The sequence below is a fragment of the Colobus angolensis genome, unplaced genomic scaffold (genome assembly GCF_000951035.1).
Source record: "Colobus angolensis palliatus isolate OR3802 unplaced genomic scaffold, Cang.pa_1.0 Scaffold158, whole genome shotgun sequence".
Taxonomy (NCBI): Eukaryota; Metazoa; Chordata; class Mammalia; order Primates; family Cercopithecidae; genus Colobus; species Colobus angolensis.
Genome location: NW_012114688.1, coordinates 4,219,628 through 4,241,249, shown reverse-complemented (window position 1 = coordinate 4,241,249; position 21,622 = coordinate 4,219,628). Strand labels below are relative to the sequence as shown.

At 36.9% G+C, this 21,622-nt stretch overlaps 1 protein-coding gene across 1 annotated transcript in view; it reads right to left on the bottom strand.

Annotated features, from left to right (window-relative positions):
* Nucleotides 1–21,622, bottom strand: part of LRRC7 (leucine rich repeat containing 7) — a 597,129-nt gene that overhangs the window by 460,310 nt on the left and 115,197 nt on the right. The window contains exon 2 of the mRNA XM_011936894.1: nucleotides 19,874–19,971. Coding sequence (XP_011792284.1) covers nucleotides 19,874–19,971 — 98 coding nt within the window. The remainder of the gene's footprint in view (nucleotides 1–19,873; nucleotides 19,972–21,622) is intronic.

The window sequence follows — 21,622 nt, the reverse complement described above, 5'->3', positions numbered from 1 at the left end:
ATATATGCAAGTTTATCAAGAGAGGCTCTCTCGATGGGACTTTAATCCAGAGTAGGTGTCCTAGATATTGATGTGTAGTCACATCATGGCAGACTGAGTCCACAAAAACTTCTGTTGGAGCTTGTGGGTAGTTATAAATGCCACTGGAGTGTTGTTGGAGAGGACAGACTTGTTGCTCACTTCTCAAGTTTCAAGAGGAGGCATTTTCCCTAAACTTCCTGAACTCTTGCCCCATTTTTTTCTTTCTCACAGATGTTTAAGGAATTGTCTGATTGGCAAGTTCTGAAGAGGATGTGAGCACAGATGCAAAGCTCAGACACTTCCTCTGTCTTTCTCGTGGAGTCTACCTGAGGATATTTGGTTTTGCCTCCAAGGCCTCAGTTGTACAGCAGTAAGCCCCATAGGATGAGGCTAGATGTGTGAAGTCTTAGGAAGATCCTTGTAGCCATGCACTTAAACCACCTCCTCCAGTATCAGTTTTATCACTAATGAACATAAATAGACACAAAGCAGATTTTGGTGACTCAAATAACACCTGGAGACATTTTTGATGAAACTAGGGCATGGGGCTATGGGCTGTCAGCTTTAGCTATGCAAGATTTTGACTGTGGGGTTTATTGTAGGGCATAGCAGTTTTATTCCTAAGCAAATAGTGGTTTTTGGGAAAATGGGACAGTTTTATCATTAATGTACTGGGCCTGGTGGCCTGAGTAGATACTGGCTGAGCTATTGCAGTTTGATCTTGATCTTTGAACTGTATTATCACATAAGCACTGTCCACGGCCTTATCACTCAGAGAAAGCTTATTATGGTTTTGCCCACAGTGGGGTAATGAATCTGATTAATAAACATGAAAAGTAGTTTCAAGTGCTTACTATACAGAGAATCTACTCTCTCTTCAGTGGAACTGAAAAAGTTAGCAAATAAGTTATTAAAATTATTGCACACTTAAAGGCTATGAAGAGAAAGAATAAAGGCTGTGTTTGGAGCACCTGGATTTTAAGAATTGAGTTTGTGTAATATCTCCAGGAGGAATTGCAGTTGTGTGAAAGAGGCATGTTTTAGTTTTTTTATTAGAACAGAAGCAGTGGAAAAGAAAATTAAAAAGATAGAAAAACTGGTTGATTACTCTGGAGGAGAAGAGAGATTTCCTTAGAAGAAATATGGAGATTTTATGAGACAAATTATATAGCCATGAAGTAGAGAATGGTATCTTGATGCTTGAAAGAAACAGATATTAAAAGCAGAAGGATAGACCCAGATCTGATTGACCTTAAAAAGGAAGGTAGAAAAGCAGATGTTTCAGCTATTATCAGATGCATTAGTCCATTTGCATTCTTATAAAGGAATACCTGAAGCTGGGTAATTTATAAAGAAAAGACGTTTATTTTGGCTCATGGTTCTGTGGGCTGTACAAGAAGTGTGGTGCCAGCATCTGCTTCTGGTTAGGTCTTAAGGAAGCTTATGATCATGGCAGAAGGCAACAGGGGAGCTAGCATATCACATGACAAGTGGAAGCAAGAGAAAGTGATTTTAAACAATCATGCCTCACATGAACTCAGAGCAGGAACTCATGCATTATCACAAGGACAGCACCAAGCCTCATGAGGAATCTGCCCCATGACCTAAACGCCTCTCACTAGGCCCGTGTTAAATACTGGAGGTCACATTTCAACATGAGATTTGGAGGGGGAGAAAACATCTAAGCCATATCATTCCACTCCTGTCCCTCCACATATCTTGTTCTTCTCACATTGCAAAATACAGTCATCACTTCCTGATCATCCTTAAAATTCTTAACGAATTCCAGCATCATTCAAAAGTCCCAAGTCCAAAGTTCGAAGTCCCATCTGAGACTCCTATGAGCCTGTAAATTAAAAAAAAAAAACAAGTTATTTACTTCCAAGATACAATGGTGGTATAGGCATTGGGTAAACGTTTCCATTCCAAAAAGGAGAAATCAGCCAAAAGAAAGAAGCAGTAGGTTCCACACAAGTCTGAAACCCAGCAGGGCAGACTTAAAACTTTAAAGCTCCAAAACAATCTTTGACTCCATGTCCCACAACCTGGGAACACTCCAGGTTGTGCCAGGCAGGCTCTCAAGGCAACTCCTTGGGCAACTGCACCTCTGTGGCTTTGTATGATGTAGCTCCTGTGGGTGCCCTCACAGGTTGGAGTCGAGTGCCTGTAGCTTGTCCAGGTCAAGGATACAAGCTGCCAGTTGCTCTAACATTCAGGGGTCTGGAGGACAGTGGCCCAATTCCCACAGCTCGACTAGGCAGTGCTCCAGTGCTGACTCTGATTCCATAGTTTTCCTTGGGACTGCCCTAGTAGGGACTCTCTGCAGGTCCTCTGTCTCTGCAGCAGGTTTCTGCTTGGGCACCCTGGATATCCCACGCATCCTCTGAAATCTAGGTGGAAGCTGCCAAGCTTCCTTTATTCTCGGATTCTGTGCAGCTGCAGACTTTACACCACATGGAAGCCATCAAAGCTTATGGTTGGTGCCTTCTGAAGTGACAGTCTAAGCTGTACTTGAGACCTTTTAATCTGAGGCTGGAGCCAGAGCAACTGGCATGTAGGGGGCTGTGTCCTGAGGTGGTCCAGGGCATCAAGGGCCTGGGCCTCTTCCCTGAAGCCATTCTTTTCCGCTAGGCCTCTGGGCCTATGATGGGAGGGTTTGCCTCAAAGATTTCTGACAGGGCTTTCAGGCCTTTCCCCATTTTCTTGGCTATTAGTGCTTGGCTCCATTTTAGTCATGCAAAGCTCTCTAGCAGGTGGTGGCTTTGAATCTTATTTCAATTTGTCTCCTAAAAATAGCCTTTCCTTCTCTATCACATGGCAGGCTGTGAATTTTCTAAACTTTTATGCTGTGCTTCACTTTTAATTATAATTTCCAAATTTAAGTTATTTCTTTGCCCCTGTATCTGATGACAGGCTGTTAGAAGAAGCCATGCCACATTTTGAATGTTTTTCTGCTTATAGATTTCTTCTGCCAGATACTCTAAGTCATCGCTCATAAGTTCAAACTTCCACAGATTTCTAGGGCATGGACACAATGCAGTCAAGTTCTTTGCTATGACATAACGTAGGTGACCTTTACACCAGTTCCCAATAATTTCCTCATGCCCATCTGAGACCTCATCAGCTTGGATGTCACGCTCCATATTTCTATCAGCATTTTGGTCACAAATACTTAACAAGCCACTTAAAAGTTTCAATTTTTCCCTTATCTTACTGTCTTCTTTCAAGGTCTCCAAATTCTTCCAACCTCTGCTTATTATCCAGCTCCAAATGTATATTTATAGCAATTCCCCACTCCTCAGTACCAGTTTTCTGTTTTAGTCCATTTGCGTTGCTATAAAGGAATACCTGAGGCTGAGTAATTTATAAAGAAAAAAAGTTTATTTTGGCTTATGGTTCTGTAGACTGTACAAGAAGCATGGCACCAGCATCTGCTTCTAGTGAGGGCCTGAAGAAGCTTATGATCATGGTGGAAGTCAAAGGGTGAACTGGCATATCACATGATGAGAAGGAGGAAGAGGAAGTGGGGGGTGGGGGTACCACACTCTTTTAAACAACCAGATCTCATGTGAACTCAGAGCAAGAACTCACTTGATATCATGAGGACAACACCAAGCCATTCATGAGGGAGCTACCCTCATGAATCTAATACCACCCGCTAGGCCCACTTCTAACTTTGGAGGTCAGATTTCCACATGAAATTTGGAGGGGAGAAAATATCTAAACCATATCACCAGGTCAAAAAATTGTGACTGAAGTCTAAAGATATCTCACTGAAGCTGAGAGACAGAAATTCAGAGAGCAGTGTGGAATGTCTGGAATGAATCTCCAAGAGGAGAAAGAAATCAGGGAAAATCAGCCTTTTAAAGCTATGGATAACAAGTCCAGAGTGAGAGCAATTAGAGAATTATAGCATGAAGAATGATGACACTATACCAAATGTCCAGGAAATTTGAGCAGATATAAGAAGGCAAAAGATTAAAAAAAAATTGAAAGCATTATGAGATAAGTTTCAGAGTGATAAAATTATTATAGGTGAGGGTACATGTAATTGCCCTGCCCTAAGGGAACACTCTAGAAATCTCAGGAATTAGGGGAAATGCAGCAGGGTGAGGCAAGTTACAAGAGGCCTTGGAAAAGGCATGCAGAGCAATAAGAGATAAAGTCCAGGCTTGGGTTTTATAGTGACTTCATGGGAAAATTTTTCCTAGATGGGATTATCGAACCCAGGAAGGAGAGAATGGACATGATCTGCTTGAACAGTGAAGGCTTCCGGAAGACTCAGAACTTATTGATTTTGTATCTCTCATATGTGAAACCTTGTGAGACAGTTAGGAAAATAAGTTCAAAAAAATATGTTTGCTTCTGAAAGCAATAGACAACTAAAACACAAAGTACTGGTAAATAGTGCCAGTTTTACATTGTTAAAGAAAGAAAGAGAGTGACTATGGGAGCAATTTAAACTCTCAGCAACTCAGTTCAGACCCCTGAAATAGAGTTGTCAGATTTGGGAAACAAAAATAAAAGACACTTGTGATGCTAATTTTATGTGTCAACTTGGCTGGGCTACGGTGCCCATATAGTTGGTCAAACCTTATTTTGGATGTTTCTGTGAGGGTGCTTTTGGATGAGATTAACATTTAAATTGGTGGATTTAGAGTAAAATAGATTGTCGTGCATAATGTCACTGGGCCTCATCCACTCAGTTGAAGGCATTAACAGAAAAAGACCAACATTTCTATAGAAAGTATTTCTGCTAGTACACAGATTTTAGACTTGAATGGCAATGTCAACTCTTCGCTAGGTCTCCAGCCTATCAGCCTATCCTGCAGATTTTGGACTTGCCTGTCTCCAAAATCACGGGAGCCAATTTCTTAAAATAAATCTCTCTGTATACATACACACAAACATTCTATTTGTTCTGTTTCTCCTGAGAAGACTGACTAACACAGACACTCGGTCAAATTTGAGTTTCAGATAGGCAATGAATTTTTTTAGTAGAAATGAGCCCAAATATTGTATGGGATATACAGATGTCTATATCTATATCATCTATATCTATAGCTAATCTATCGATTTATATAGGGAAGGGTCAATGAGATTCATTGTAAGGAATTGGTTCATGCAATTATGGAGGTTCATAAGCTGGAGACCCAGGAAAGTTCCATAATCTGCTCTTCATAAGCTGAAGACCCAGGAAAGCCAGTGATGTAGTTTGAAGGCATGTGAGACACGGACCCAACAGTGTAGACTCCTGTCCATGTCTGCAAGCCTGAAAACCAGGAGCACCAAAGGCAGGAGAAGATTGATGTCCCAGTTCCAGCAGTGAGCAGAGTCACATTTTTGTTCTATTCACGTCCTCATGGATTGGATGGTCCCCACCAACATTAGGGAGGGCTGCCTGCTTTAGGGAGAGCCCACATTAGGGAGGGCCACCAACTTATATACTGTTTTTTTTCTGAGAACATTCTCATAGACACACCTGGAAATAATGTTTAACCAGATCTGTGCATACTGTGGCCCAGTCAAGATTACACATAAAATTATCCAACATGCTGTGTATTACAAGCACACAAGAGGGAGAGCCATACAGTTGACATTAAGTCAATATTTGTTGAATAAATTAGTGTAATTTGATCATCATATTTTGGAAGCTTCGAGAACAATGTAAGACACAATTTGAGATGACAGTAGAATATAAAGTGTCAAGGCCTTGGTTTAGAATGGTCTTGGAGTTAAATCCACATTGCTGCTCCTCTCTGCTCCCAGTAATCTCAGAAGGACCTATGAAAAAGTATGGATTGATATCTGGGTAAAGGCTGCCCTAATAAATGACCCTCTAGCTGTCTAAAGGCTTAATATTTAAGCCTAATGGCTTAAGCGATAAAGATTTTAGGGAACATTAGAAGTGAGATGCTTATCATGCACTCATCTATTTTCTGTGTGGAGGGATTTCCCCAATACTCTTGACATCTTATATCATTTCTAACCTTGGTTAGAAAGTGAGGTGATTTACCCAGTTAATAAATTTTGGAGGAGAACTGGGCATAAGTAGCCCAGTGCCTTGTTCCATCTTTCTTTGAGATGGAGCTGCTTCAGGTAAGATACACTACATGAATCTGCTCCTCACTGCTGTAAGTTTTGTAGGAGGAGTTCCCCCAAAAAGAAGCCCTGTGGTTTTTTGTACTGCTGTGTTTACGTGGATAGATATGCCCATTTCTAGAGTATATTATGAAAAAACCCCTTCGTTGCCAAAAATCCCAAATGTGTTCTTCAATCTAGCCCTTATAAATAATAAAGATCAACCATTATCAGGATCTTTATCATTTAAAAATCATGCATGATACCTTGTTAAAATTTTAATTGGTTTCAAAATTGTTTTGCAATATGAAAATTATCTATCAGATGCCTTTAAACTCCAACTGTACTTTCAACTACAACTACGGTGACTTAAATCAAGTTGTTTCTTTTCTTTTTTTTCTTTACGTCTTTCTTTCTTTTCTTTTCTTCTTTTTTTTTTTGAGACAGACTCTCCCTCTGTTGCCCAGGCTGGAGTGCAGCAGGGTAATCACAGCTCACTGCAGCCTCGACCTCCCAGGCTCAAGCAATCCACCCACCTCAGCCTCCTGAGTAGCTGGGACTACAGGCATGTGCCACCACTCCTGGCTAATTTTTGTTCTTTTTGTAAAGACAGAGTTTCGCTATGTTGCTCAGGCTGATCTCAAGCTCCTGAGCTTAAGCGATCCACCTGGCTCAGCCTCCCAAAGCATTAGGATTACAGGGGTCAGCCACTGTGCCTGGCCAAGTTGTATCTTTTATAATTCATTCTTTTTTGTGTTTTCAAACTTTATTAGAGTGATGACTGCATACCAAATGCTGTGCTTAATGTTAGTGATAGATAGGATGTGTCTGTTTGCCCTTAAGCAATTTACAACTCACTGGGGAAGAAATAGACATGCAATGAGATAAAATACAATTACATGAGTGCTACAATAATAATCTTTTTGTAATGCTTCAGGAACAGATAGAAGGGAGGTCCTGAAACCATCTCTACAAACTTCATAAAATTATTCAGGTAAGAAGGGAGGGGAGAAACAAGAAACAAAAATAAACCAAACTTTCAGCCCATTCAATGTTAAACACGAGGCCAGCTTGCCCTTTGACCTGCTTCCTCGGGGTTGTTTGGGGCCTATTAGAATCACCCAGACCCTGTTACAAGATTATTTCCCCTTAGCTGCTCTATAGATAACTTCCTGAACATTATGAAACATTGTTTTCCCTTTGAAATATTCTTTCAGGTCCTCCATACTAGTAAAACTGCTGGTATCAGCTGCTCTGAAGGACCCCGCTAACAAAAGCTGGTCTGAAAGACCCCACAACAAGCTGACTCACCAAAGAATGAGCTTCCATGTATTGATGATTTCATTCTCTTTACCTCAGCCAACCAACAACCCCAATTTTCCAGCCCCTTATCCCCTATGATTCCCTTAAAAAGCCCAGCCCAGAACTTCAGGATGGGGAAATGGATTTGAGGGTCTTCTTCATCTCTGCACTTGGTCCTCTGCTGTGCGATTAACTCTTTCTCTGGGGCAAATCCAGCTGCCTCAGTGTAACTGGTGTGTTATTGCATAGTGGGCATATGAACCTGTTGGTCCTTTAACAGTCCTGACCTCTACCAAGAAGAGGAGGAGAGGCATCAGGGAAGCTTTCATAAGGAAGGAATGAATAACAAGACAGTTACTACTAATATGAGAGGAAGGGTGTAAAAAGGGCTGACATTTTTTTCAAAAAAATCCTTCATCAGATAACGAAACTAACCTTTGTCAAAAATATGTAGTAGTTAAGTGAAGGATTTGCTTTTCAAATCCCTCACTTAAATATTTTTCAGACTTTTTCCTACTTCTTTCCAAATATCCAAAGATCTCTTGCTGTCTGATTCCTTCTAGTTATTGAGGCCATTGATGTGAAAACACTTTCACGTTGAAGAGTTTTATGACTTGACTACAGTTACTCCTCACAGACATTTGCATTTTTTAAAAAGCCCAGTGGGAGCTCAAGTGCTAACATAAATAACTGATTTGCTAAGCCATAGGTGCTAGGAAAATAAGTGGCAATGGATCTTTTAAAAAATTATATCCTATGTACCATTTCAGGAAGGGTTTGGCTGCAAAAATAACTATGGAGGCTGGAGCAAAGCTATGGACCTTCCATAGAAGAGCTTATGATGTACTTTTGGTAAGTTATTTGCCTGAAGTTTGAATGAAAAAACCATCTAAATATACCCAAAATACTTCAACTTGGTACCAAATTTGCATTAACTTGATTTCAGTTTTCTGAAGGTCTAAGAATATTCAGGCTGTGAATCTAATTTGATATAATCCTTTAATCTTATTTTTATATTATGCTAAAATAGTCAACTGTATTAATTTTGGATGTGCAGATAAAATTCAACTGAGTACAACTTCACTTTTTAAAATTATTGTTATGACACTGTTTAACTGCAACCCAAGATATTAATAGAAGCATAATATGTAATAGGATTTTCTAGCTTACTATTAGAGATAATGAGAAATCACTAACCACTTGTTTCTCTTGAGCCCCTTTGTACTAAAATCATATATGGTATTCTTTCAGCTTTGTTGTAAAACTTAGTAATAGTCACCTTAATGATGAACCTAAGCAGTGAGGAGTGGGGAAGACTGGAATGAATGCACCTGACTAGAGATAAACAGAGCTGGGTAGGAATGTTTAGTTTAGTGTCTCTGATATTGCAGCATGAATATTAATTTATAATTTGTGAAAGTATACATACACGTTGTATGCATTTCTTTGTAGGTATGATATTTTACATTTTAAAAATTTAGGGGTTAAGCAGAAGATGAATTCCAGAGAGGGAAAATGAGGATATAGCATGGTATAGGCAGATAGCATAAAACAGTAGGACTAAGACAGTTTTTAGAGTAAAACTTAGGTTTATATCTCAGCTTCAGCACTTACTAGCTATGTGACATTGCATAAATTACTGAACCTTTCTGAGCTCCTGCAGTCCTTTCTGTATAATCTGACTAACATCTGCTTAAAGTTGAAAGGAAGAAGGGCTGGCCATAGAGTGTGAGAGACATAGGGGAAGTGAGTCTGGTTTTAAAATGGAAAGACATTGGATTAAGGAATTTAAAGGAGAAACTGAAGATGATGGCAATGTAAACTGCTCACAAACTACAGGGCTCAAATAGAAAAAGAGGGAACTGAATGATATACAGGTGCCTGGAAGTCACCGTGACATTAGTGCCCTGATTCCTGACATCCCAAGTACCACCTCCTCTATCCTTTGCTCCCATTCGCAACCATAAAATATTTTGGGATAGTTGAGTATGTATAGACAAATATGTAGTATATGCAAAATAAGGGATATAGTGGTGAGTAATCTTACCAGCTCCATTACTTATGCTAAGCCAAATAGCCAATATAAAATCTGAGATTGCTTCTAATATTAAACCAGCTCTTGAAAGTGATTGGTTCAGTACAATAGGGTGAGGCCAATGAGTACATAGCATTCTCCTGGTGTACAGTAATGCTCATGTCATGAATGGGGATGTAACCCCATTTAGGCCAATAAAATGATAAAATAGTGAGTATTTTCCTAAGGCTTTTACGAGGTTTCTTTTTTTTTTTTTTTTAACATAAAAAGAATCCAAGAAAGAGACAGCATTTCTTCCTCTGCAAATGTTCATGCACACGCATGAGGTTTATAACTGCAGAACATTGCTGCCAGCCCAAGAATAAAGCTGACACCCAGAGAACGGTAAAGTTCTGAAGCCTGTCTTATTTCTAAACTTCCAGTTATGCAAACCATCAAATTTCTTTAGTAGATATGAGATTTTCCCCCACCCCCTGTTGCATAAGCTCCTGACCACAGTAGCACCAGGTCATTAACATCATAGTTGGGTCCCTGGGACATGGCTTACAAAAAAGGAACTGATAAAGAACACCAGTATCTGGGGACCCAGCACAGACTTGAGGTGAAGTTAACTGGAAAAGGGGTGGCTCCAGGATCTACTCAACAAATGAACTCTACTCCTTACATTGCGCTAATGTTCCTTACTTCTTTTACCCAATTTACCATAAAGCATCTGAAGCTTGATTAATTCTCAATCCCCGATTCACTGACACATGTTTAATATACAATCCTTAACAAGAATGGTTTGTCAGACTTCTCAGTTCTTGAAGGAGGAAACTAAAATGGAAAACAGAATGTCAAAAGAAGAGGTAGTTAAAAAGCAAGAACAGTCACAGTAAAAGTGACGGCTGACAACTTGATATGTAGGGAAGCAAACAGACAGAATTCCATTATCACACTTATAATAATGGCAGATTATAAAACCATCCTTGAGTTATTAGGAAAAGCCTAAATCATATTCAATGGCTTCTACTACGAAGGTAGGAATGTCACGAATCATAATGATTTTTACCAAGCTGGTTAATATTAGAATATTTTCACATTTGAAAGGGTAACATTCAGTTATATAAACACAAAATAATTTGAAGTGTTATCTCTTGCTAATATTAAAGAAATCCTGTTAGAAGGGTAAAATAAAGGACCAAAACCCTTCAATGAATTTCTGTTATTATTCAAAAACTCAATAGACAGGCATCATGTATTTTTAGTGTACATAATATTGACTCAGGTTGATTTCAGAAAAAAAATTACACCGTCATAAATATTTCTCTATAAAAATAATAATTTCTCGTTTTTTCTTTTCTTTTCTTTTTTTTTTTTTGAGATGGAGTCTTACTTTGTAGACTAGCTTGGAGTGCAGTGGTGTGATCTCGGCTCACTGCAACCTCTGCCTTCCAGGCTCAAGCAATTCTCCTGCCTCAGCCTCCTGAGTAGCTGGGACTACAGGCGTGTGCCACCATACCCAGCTAATTTTTTTGTATTTTTGTAGATACTGGGTTTCACCATCTTGGCCAGACTGGTGTCGAATTCCTGACCTCTGGTGATTCACTCTCCTCAGCCTGCCGAAGTGCTGGGATTACAGGTGGGAGCCAACAGGCCTGGCCTAAAATAAGTTTCTTTTTTTAAGCAGACCGCAATCACAACTTTGCTAACAAGAATTTATTTGCTATTGACAACTAAGTTGGACTAAGTAAAAGATAAATAAATAAAAAGATACAGCAAAGCTAATGAAACAAAGTTTAAGAAAATACAAATTTTGTAAAATTAATTTGAATACATACAATTTCATGATTGTTAAGTCCTCTTGATGAACTAACCTTCTTTATCCCTTGTAATGTTTTGCTCTGAAGTTACTTTTATCCTGATATTAATATAGTTACTCTAGCTTTCATTTAAATAATTTAGGATGGTATTTCTTTTTCCATCCCTTTATATTTAACCTTTTTGTATTTTTGCATCTAAAGGACATTTTTATAAGCAACATATAGGTGGTCTTTCTTTTTTATCCAATCAGACAAGCTTTGTCTTTTAACCACGGTGTTTACACCATTTACACTTAATGTAATTATTGATGTATTAGGACTTAAGTGTAATACATCTAATTTTATTATTTGTTTTCTGTTCTGTTCTCTTGGTTTCTTGTTTCTATGTTTCTTTTTCTTTCACATCCTCTAGGTTACATGAATATATTTAGTTCACTTTTGATTTACCTAAAATGTTTTTGAGTCTATTATTTTGTAGTCTTCTTAGTGGTTGCTCTAGGTATTACAATATACATATGCAACTTATCACAGTCTACTGGTATCAGTGTGATACAATTTCAAGTGAAGTAGAGAAATTTTATATCAATTTAGGTCCCTTTACCCTTTCCACTTTTTAAATATTAATTCACTTAATTATTTCATCTACATACATGTGCACCATATCAGATGGTATTATAGTTTTTGCTTCAACCATGAAACATAAGGTAAAGAAAATTCTATTATTCATACCTCTATTTTTATTCATTCTACTGTTATTTACTTCCTGAAGGTACAAGTCTTCTTTTGTCAAACTTTTTCTTTGTGTTTGGAGAGTTCTGTGTAGCCATTGTTTTGGGGAAGGTTTGTTAGCAACAAATTCTCTCAGTTTTCCTTCTTCTGAGAGTGGTTTTACTTCTCCTTGATTGCTGAAGGATGGTTTAGTTGGATATAGGATTCAGAGTTGACAATTCTTATAATACTTGAAAATCTTGTGTGTCATTTCCTTCTGGCCTCTGTGGTTTCAGATGAAAATATACTGTCATTTTAACTGATGTTCCTTTATATGTAATGTGTTATTTCTGCTCCTTTATATGTAATGTATTATTGCACTCTGGTTGTTTTTAAGATTTTTCTTTATCTTTGGTTCTCACAAATTTAATTATGAAATGTCCTGTTGTGGATTTTTTTTTTTGGTTTATCTTCTTTGGAGTTGACCCAGCTTCTTGAATATCTAGATTTATGTCTTTTGTCAACTTTTAGAAGTTTGCAACCATTACTTCTTAAATACTTTTTTCTGTCCCATACTCCTTTCCTCTCCTGGGATTCTGATGATACAAATATTATATATTTTATTTTTCCACAAATCCCTGAGGTTCTGTCCATTTTTGTTTAGTATATATTCTCTTTGTTGTTCAGATTGAGTAAATTCCACTAATCTACATATTTGTTTAATCTATTTTCTGTAATTTTCACTCTACTATTGAGTCCATTAAGTGGTATTTTTATTTTGGTAATTTTGATTTTCAGTTACATAATTTCCATTTGGTTCTTTTTTATAAGTTCTTTTTTTTTCCCTGAGATTTTCTGTTTTTCTTGACTTGTTTCAAGAGATTATGTAATTGTCTCCTGAAGCATTCTTATGATGGATGCTTCAATTTCCTTCTCAGAAATTCCATTATCTAATTTGTCTTAGTATTGGGGTCAGTGGAATGTTTTTTCTCAGATCGTGGTTTTTCTGGTTCATGGTATGATGAGTTACATTCAATTGCATTTTGAATATTTTGATTATTATGTTAGGAGACTTTTAATCCTATTGAAATCTTTTATTTTAGCAGGTATGTATCCTGTTTAGGTTTAGCTTATAGGGTTTGGACTAATTTTGTGGGCTTTAGTTCCAATGGCAGTTAGTGTTCTGATTTTTTATAATGCTAATGCTGATCTGGTCTGCTTCATTCTTCCGGCACTGTTGGGCTTCTGCTAAAACTCTGCTGGTGTCATCTGCTAGACTTAAAAGTGCTGCTCTGGGTTCCCTAATATTCCTAGGTAAATCTCTGGGAAGGCACAGAAGCCACTGGGCCTGTGTCTCTTTATGACATTGGGTGAAAGACAGGAAGACACAGGGCTTCACTGCTGCCACCATTACTACCAGATAGATCTGCCCACCAGGGAGAGCAGAGCAGGGATGGCCTGAGGCCTTACTGTTCTGTTTCTGCAGGTGAATTGAACTGCCTGTCGATCAGGACTATAGAATAAGATATTGGTGGCTCTCTTCCAAACTTCTGTTGTTTTTCTCTCTCTTGGTCCTCTGGACTGAGAGAGTAGGATTCGCTTTTTTTTTTTTTTTTCTTTCTTCTCTTCATGCCTGTTGACAGTAGCAGATTGCAAGTCTCTCTGGTGTGCAGTCCAGGGATATATAGGAGATAAAAAGAAAATGCAAGAAGCATATCATGACGTCTTTCTTTAAGTCCTGATGTCCCAGTCAGTTTGCCTTCTTCTTTGAAGCTTTCAGAGTCCTTTTAAAATGATCTGTTGAAGAATTTTTCCAGAGTGTTTAGTTTCATTTAGAATTGAGGATCAGGAAAGGTGAATCTATACCATCTGTTACAGAATCAAAAGCTTGGCCTTCCCTCCCTTTCTTTCATCTTCCTTCCAACTCTCTTTTTCTCCCTTTCTCTTTTTCTTTCTTCATACCTTTCTTTCCTTCCTTTTACTCCTTCTTTTCTTTTTATCTCTCCTACTCATCTCTTTATTTCTGGCAGATTCTTGTGAATTTTCATTTTTGAAGTTAAGTAATTAATTCCTTCACTCATTCTCATTCATTCTATAATATCTGTTGAACACCTACTAACTGCCAGACAATATGTCATGTGTTATTAATATAGTGAATAAGAGGGAGTTCTTGCTGCTCAGAGAGTTGATAGTATAATTCTAAAATATCTGTACGTATCTGGGTATGGATCTTCTATAACTGATATTTATACAGTACATCAGAAAACATTTTAATATGCAATCAGATATTTTAATAACTTCAGAAAGTACATTACATTAAATCTTTTATCATTTTTGTTTGAATTATTCTGATTCCTTTAAGACAATTTATACTTCTTAGGTTGGATGTTCGTTCTCCATTTTTTCTACATGTAATTATTTCCCATCATTATTTATTATTTCATCATCTTTCCTTTGTATTCATGGAGTGTTTCCAGTTCCAATTGTTCCAATTTCTGATATTTTTTCATGCAAATTCTTCTATTGACTCCAGTAAAGATTTTAATTGTATCTTCATGTTTAGGTTTTTTTTCCATATAATTCCCTGCTCAATAATGTTCATTTTTCTTTTTCTTTTCTCTAAAAAAATTTTTTCCACATTGCTTATTTTGCAGGTATTTCTTAGAGTATTTCTTGTGACTACTGAAAATTTAATCTCTTTAATTTTTCCTCTAGTTTCTTCATTTATGATTTTTTGAAGGAAAACTCTTCCTTTCCAGGTTAACTTCTTCCCTCTCGATCTATATTATTTCAAAATGTGTATTTTTTCTCTTATCACTGACTATGATCAATAATTATAAGAAAGTCAGTTTGGTTGAAGCACAAAGAGCACAGGATAGAGTATGAGATGAGGCTGATTGGGTGGGTAGGGGCTAGATTCTGCAAAATCTTCAAATCCACAGTATGGCTATTGTCTTTCTTGAATGAGCAATGGAAAACCATAGGGTTATTTTAAGATAAAGAGGTTTTTCTAACAGTATGTAGGAAAGCCACTTAGGGAAGCATTTGGTAGAATCTTACACAGAATATTTGCAAAGGTGATTTGTGAACAGATTCAAAACATACGTAGGAGGTCAAGTTGAGAGGCCCTGAAATTAGAGTGAACATAGGAGAGAAAAGGGGAAGAAATGTATGGAAGACCACTCCTAGGTTTATTAATTTTGAACCTAGATGGTTAACAGCATCACACATTCAGACAGAAAACACTGGGAGAAGCTCGGGCTTTGAAATATCATAGATTTGGTTTTGGATTTGTTGAGTTTGTTGCATTGTTGAAACATTCAAGAATGTGTCAAGTGCACACTGGGATGAACAGAGAGAGGTTTGGTCTGGATACATCAATTTGTGAGTCATCCGATTATAAGAATAACTAACACTGTATGTAATGACATTGTTTGTGGAGGAAGTGTATTTGGGACAAAAAAGAAGACTTCAAACTATCTTCCAAAGTTCTAATATATAATGGCTGTAAAGAGAAAGTTTAGCATGCAAAAGAGTAACCAGAGGGACTATAGAAAAATCAGGAAAGTATTCTATTATGGTACCCAAAGCATTAGATGATCTCTGCCTCAGCCTATTCATGCTGCCATAATGAAATTCCATGAACTAGGTAACTTATTAACAACAAAAATTTATTTCTCACAGTTCTGGAAGCTGGGAAATCCAAGATCAAGATGTCGGCAGATTTGGTACGTGGTAAGTCCCACTTTCTAATTTATAGATGGTGCCTTGTCATAGATTACCTCCAAAAAGTCTATCTCATGATATAACATCAATTGGGTTTTAACATACACAGTTTGGAGGGATAGTAATATTCAGAGCATTGCATTTTTCAAAAGGACGAAATGGTCAACAGTATTGATCCCTGCTAAAACGTCAAGTAAGATGAGCATTGAAAACAATGCTTGATGGATTAGCAAATGATAGCTTAACTTCTAAGATGGCCCCATGATCATCAACATACTCCTTGATGCTTGAACCCTGTATAATCCCCTCTCTTTGGATATAAGCTGGACCTATCACTTTCTTCTGGACAATAAAATATGGCAAAGGCAATGGTGTAATTATGATCCCACATTTTGAGTTAATCAAAACTGAAATTATCTTAGGTGTGCCTGACTTAATCAGGTGAAAGTACTTAAAAGAGAGACAGGTAATTCTCCCTGAGAATAGGAAGTAAATGGGCTAATTTAGAATGTCCATGCAGCAAGGAGCTTCTGAAGGCCCCTAGAACCTAAAAGTGACTTCAGCTGGCAGCCAACAAAAAACTGGGACTGTCATACCACCACAAGGAAACAAATTCTGCCAACAGCCTAAATGAGTTCAGAAGTGAATTATTTTCCCAATTGAGCTTTTGATAAGACTTCAACCTGGTGATACCTGAAGCAGCGAACTCTGGACTCCTGACCTTCAGAAAATGTGAGATGATAAATGATGTTGTTTTAAGACAGAGGTCTGTGCTAATTTGTTACATAGCAATAGAAAACTATTAGAGCAACATAAAAAATTTATTGATGCTCTCTGAACAAAAGCTGTTTCAGTAGAGTGACTGGACAGGAACCAGACTGGACTGGTTTGCAGGAGTGAGTGGGAGGCAAGTAAATGGAGCGAGTATAGATAACTCTTAGATAAATCAAGAGATTTTCCTGAACAGAAAACAACAGTGTAAAGCTGTAGCTGAAAGGGGCTGTGGCTTTGAGAACAAAGTTTTTATTTTGTATTTTAATGGAGAATAACTTAAACATGTTTAAAAATCTGTCTTCCACAATAATCTATTAATAATAATAATCAGATGCAGCATAGGTAGGTATAATTCACATTAAATAACTAAGATCTACATCTGGTGACCTTATGTTGATTTTAACATTGCAAATATTGTAAAGTGGGATAGAGAATTATAAAAGAAAACAATACAAAGAATGCTATTTAGCAAAACCTTCCTGCATACAATATCTCCAAATGAAAGAGTGATTTCCTTACTCTGGAGGATCCTATGGTCTGAACCATGTTTCCTTATTCCTTTCAATTCTTAGTGCAGAAAAGCTTTGATTTGACTTTCTACGATAGTTTTCAAAGGTGGAACCTTTGTGTGCGATTTGACCAACAAATCTTGGTGTAGATCTATACTGAATCTGTAGAATCACAGAAAAACAACTAGGCCATTTTGTTAAACTAATATCAAACATGAATTACCATCGAACATTGCTGCAAGAATTTCAGCTTTATTATATTTACTTAGAACCTCTTCTTCTCCATGCATGATTGTGTCTAAAAACAGTGTGGTAATATCTGTGCATTTGCATTCCTGATCTCAAAAAACTGCCTTATTATCCTCAAACAAATGTTTAGTTTGAAATAAGAGAATAATAATAACAATTAAAGAAAGAGACAGAAAAAGAGAAGAGAGAAAAGAAAACTCGCTACATCCCAGGTTCTGTACCAACTACTTAATATAAATATCTCCCTTCATTCTTAAAATAATTACATTAAGTAGGCTCTAGCATATCCTCATTTTCTTCAGATAAATAAGCTGAATTTTATATTTAAAATAACTGTCTATTCATGGTCCTGCATCTGGTCAAATTAAGTGTCACATTAGAGAATAAATCCTTTTGTGTGTCTCTAACATTAATAGTTTTCACTACCATGATATGTTGCTTCCATTACAAAAAAAAATTGTGGCTTTTATTTTTCTCATGGAATTCACACTAGTCTGTCACAAAGCAAGAGGAACTGCTCACTGTACTAACAAGGGAAAATAAAGACCTCTATGGAAAAGAAAACAATTGCATAGATTTTGCATTTTTCAGTACATCTTTCCATGTTCAACAACGTACTCCAGCTGAATTTCCTTGGTGACACTTCAAAGACTTCCCTGACTGTCACGATCCAATTGGTAAGAACTTATAGCACAAGTGTCGGTTATATCATGTACCTTGCTAAGCACATATTAGGTAGCTTAACATAGTACTTAACATTAGAGAACAATAAAACTTGATTATGAACTATACCAATGATTATTCCTCTTTTGTATAGATAACAATTTAGTATCATCTGATGTCAATTATTTTACCTAGGCTAGTAGTTTTCAAGCTTGAGCTTGCGTCAGAATCTCCTGCAGAGCTTCTTAAAATACAGGTCACCAGGCCCCGCTCTAAGAGTTTCTGATTCAGTAGGTGTGGCTTGTAGCACTAGAATTTGCATTTTTAACAAGTTCCCAGATGCTTCTACTGCTGCTCATAGCCTGGAGATCACAATTTGAGAACCACTGGCCCAGACCAGGGTTCAAAAAGATTTTCCATAAAGACCCAGGTAAATATTTTTTTGGTTTTGGGGGCCATACGGTCTCTTGTCACAACTACTCAACTATTCCTTTGTAGTGCGAAATCAGTTGTGCATAATACACAATGAATAAATGATGGCTGTGTTTCAATAAAATTGTACTTACAAAAAAGATGTCAGGCTGAGTTTCATCAACAAACCATATTGGCCAACCCCTGGCTTAGACCAACTCAGTACAAGAGCCCTGAAATATCACTTTGTTTATGTTAAATGGCAACTCTATGATAATTGTTTGCAAACATACCTACAAATATCCCTTTTAAGTTTTATTTAAGTATCTACAGAACTGTACCAGAGACTAAACTGATGGTCTCCTTGAAGCATAGAGAAGAAACCCCAAAGTTTTTCTATAAGCCCAACAGAAATACGTAATACTTTCATGCAAGAGTCTGCATGTTATAAATGCCCATGAACTCTATCTTTAGTTTCAAGTTTTAGTTTTAGTTAAATATTGTTCGTGGTGTTATAAGCCATAAATCTACCAGGTTAAAGGAGGCTAAAACATTACTGAATGACATATATGTCAGCTCAGTAAGGTTATCTATTAACTTTATAATAAACAAAACAAGAACACTTCATTTGCCATGAGTGTGCCCTGCTTTAATGTAGTTGGTCTTTACCCAGAGCGGTATACTTCAAACTAATTTGAAAATGCCACTATAATCTTAAAATTCTACTTGACTGTATAATTCAGTGAATCCACTACATTAGCTTTATCCTTGTAAAATGTAAGTTCCTGTAAAAGGGCAAAATTCTGATAAATTTTTATCATAATGAAATGTGATTTAGTTCCCTGAAAATAATTATATGCAAATACCATGAGGAAACATAGTATTATGAATCATTTTATAAACTCAAAATGTGAATATTATGTCAAGAGTCTCCAACAATCTACTACAGGCTACAGAAAATAAATAAATAAAATCCCTACAGCCAATGGCATATTCTAATATTTAATAATTTGAGGATGAACTAATGTGACTTTATACTGGGATTCATGGTATCTATCTTTCAGAACATTTTACTAAATTCAATTAAATCAAATGTTTCCATTTGGCAAACAGGTTTACATTTACTGGCAGGTATCTATTATTTTATCTAAAGGAGTGGTTTTAAAAAGTTCTCAGTCAAAAAAAAAAAAAATGTTAAAAGAGCCCGTGGCTAAATGGAAACTGGAAAGTGTTGATTTTAGATACATTTCAAAAGTTTCTTTACTTCAGGACGTCTCAGAACCATTACCATGCATGGTATAAATATCTATGGAAGATTTGTCAGACTGTACAGACTTTTCCCATCTCATTTGAACAGGGAACTTGATTATCAGTAGAACATCTTGAAGTACCAGAGAACTATCCTTAAGAAAGCAATGTTCTAAGTAAGCACTTACATTCAGGTAACATATGGTAAGTTATTTTAAAAGACCAACTCAACTCAACAAATATTCTATTACTTGACTAACCATTTAAAGGTCACTCATTTCATTTTACCATGCTACTCACCAAAACCTATCTAGAACACAGTTAATCCTATTAAACATACTTACACTCCTCTTCAGGCCTTTTTCGAAGTGCTGCACGAACCTCTTTACAAGGACTTCTCTGGTATTGTGGGGGGTTCCTTCCCCTTATTAGGTTCTCCATCCTATAAGAGAGAATCAAAGGAGTATTTTAATACCAAAAGTTTGACAAATGTTTACAAGTTAAATGGTCTAAAATTCAAACACCCACAGAACTTTGCTAGACAACACCATGAAGATGATCTGGCAAGGAGCACGCTGGCAAGGAGCATCGGGGACCGTAGTAAATTGGAGAGTGTTTGACTTTTCCAGTATTCCAATTTAAAACATTTAAAACACCATGTGTATAAAACTTATGCACATTCTTTAATTAGAGACTGTTGTGGACTGAATATGTCCCCACAAAATTCAAATATTGAAGCACCAGCTCCCGGCATGATTTGAAGGTAGGGCCTGTGGGAGGTAATTAGGTTTAGAGGAGGTTATGAGTGGAACATCCATGATGGGATTAATGTCTTTAATCATTAATTAAAGAGAGAGAGAGATAAAAAGGGAAAAAGAGTAGACTTCTCTCTCTCTCCATCATGTGGGGACACAGGGAGGAAGCTGTCTTCAAGTCATGGTGAAGGCCTCCACAAGGAACCGAATTTATCAGCACCTTGGCCTCGAACTTCCTAGCCTCCAGAACTGAGAGCAATAGTCTGTTGTTTAAGGAACTGAGTCTATGGTATTTTGTTGTAGCAGCCCAAGCTGTATAAAATAAAGACCTGTCGACTAAGAGTAACTACTTGCAAAGTAAATAAATTTAAAAATAGGACATCATTCAGAAAGAAAAATCATATCTTTTACCAACATTTCAAGTATCAGTTTTTCACAATGAGATACCACCTTACCCCAGCCAGAAAGGTCATTATTAAAAAGTCAAAAAACAATAGATGTTGGCATGGGTGTGAAAAAGGAACACATACACTGCTGCTGGGAATGTAAACTAGTACAGTCTCCATGAAAAACAGTATGACGATTTCTCAAAGAACTAAAAGTAAATCTACCATTTGATTCAGTAATCCCACAACTGATTAACCAAAGGAAAAGAAGACGCCATTTCATAAAAACACCTGCACTCATATGTTTATTACACCATAATTCACAATTGCAAAGATATGAAATCAACCTAACTGCCCATCACCCTATAAGTGGATAAAGAAAATGTGGGATATATATGATATATTGATATATAATATATAACATATATGATATGTATGATATATACTATATATATAAACGTGGGGTATATATATGTGCAATATATATGCACACACATATATATCTATACACAAAATGTATATATGTGTGTAGGATATATACACTACTGGAATATACTACTCAGCCACAAAAAGAATGAAATAATGTTCAGTAACTTGGATGGAAGTAGAGACCATTACTCTAAGTGAAGTAACTCAGGAACAAAAACCAAATACCATATGTCTTACTTATAAGTGTAAGAACTAAGGTATGAGTATGCAAAGGCACACAGAGTGGTATAATGGACACTGGAGACTCAGAAGGGAAAGGGTGGGAGAAGGGTGATCAATGAAAAACTACCTATTGAGTACAATGTTCACTATCCGGGTGACATGTGCACTGAAATCCTAGACATCACCAATATACAATTCATCTGTGTAACAAAAACCCACTTGTACCCCTAAAGCTATTGAAATAAGAAAAATGTTCAAAAAGTACCAGTTTTCAGGAATGGAACTGCTGATTTCATTCAAT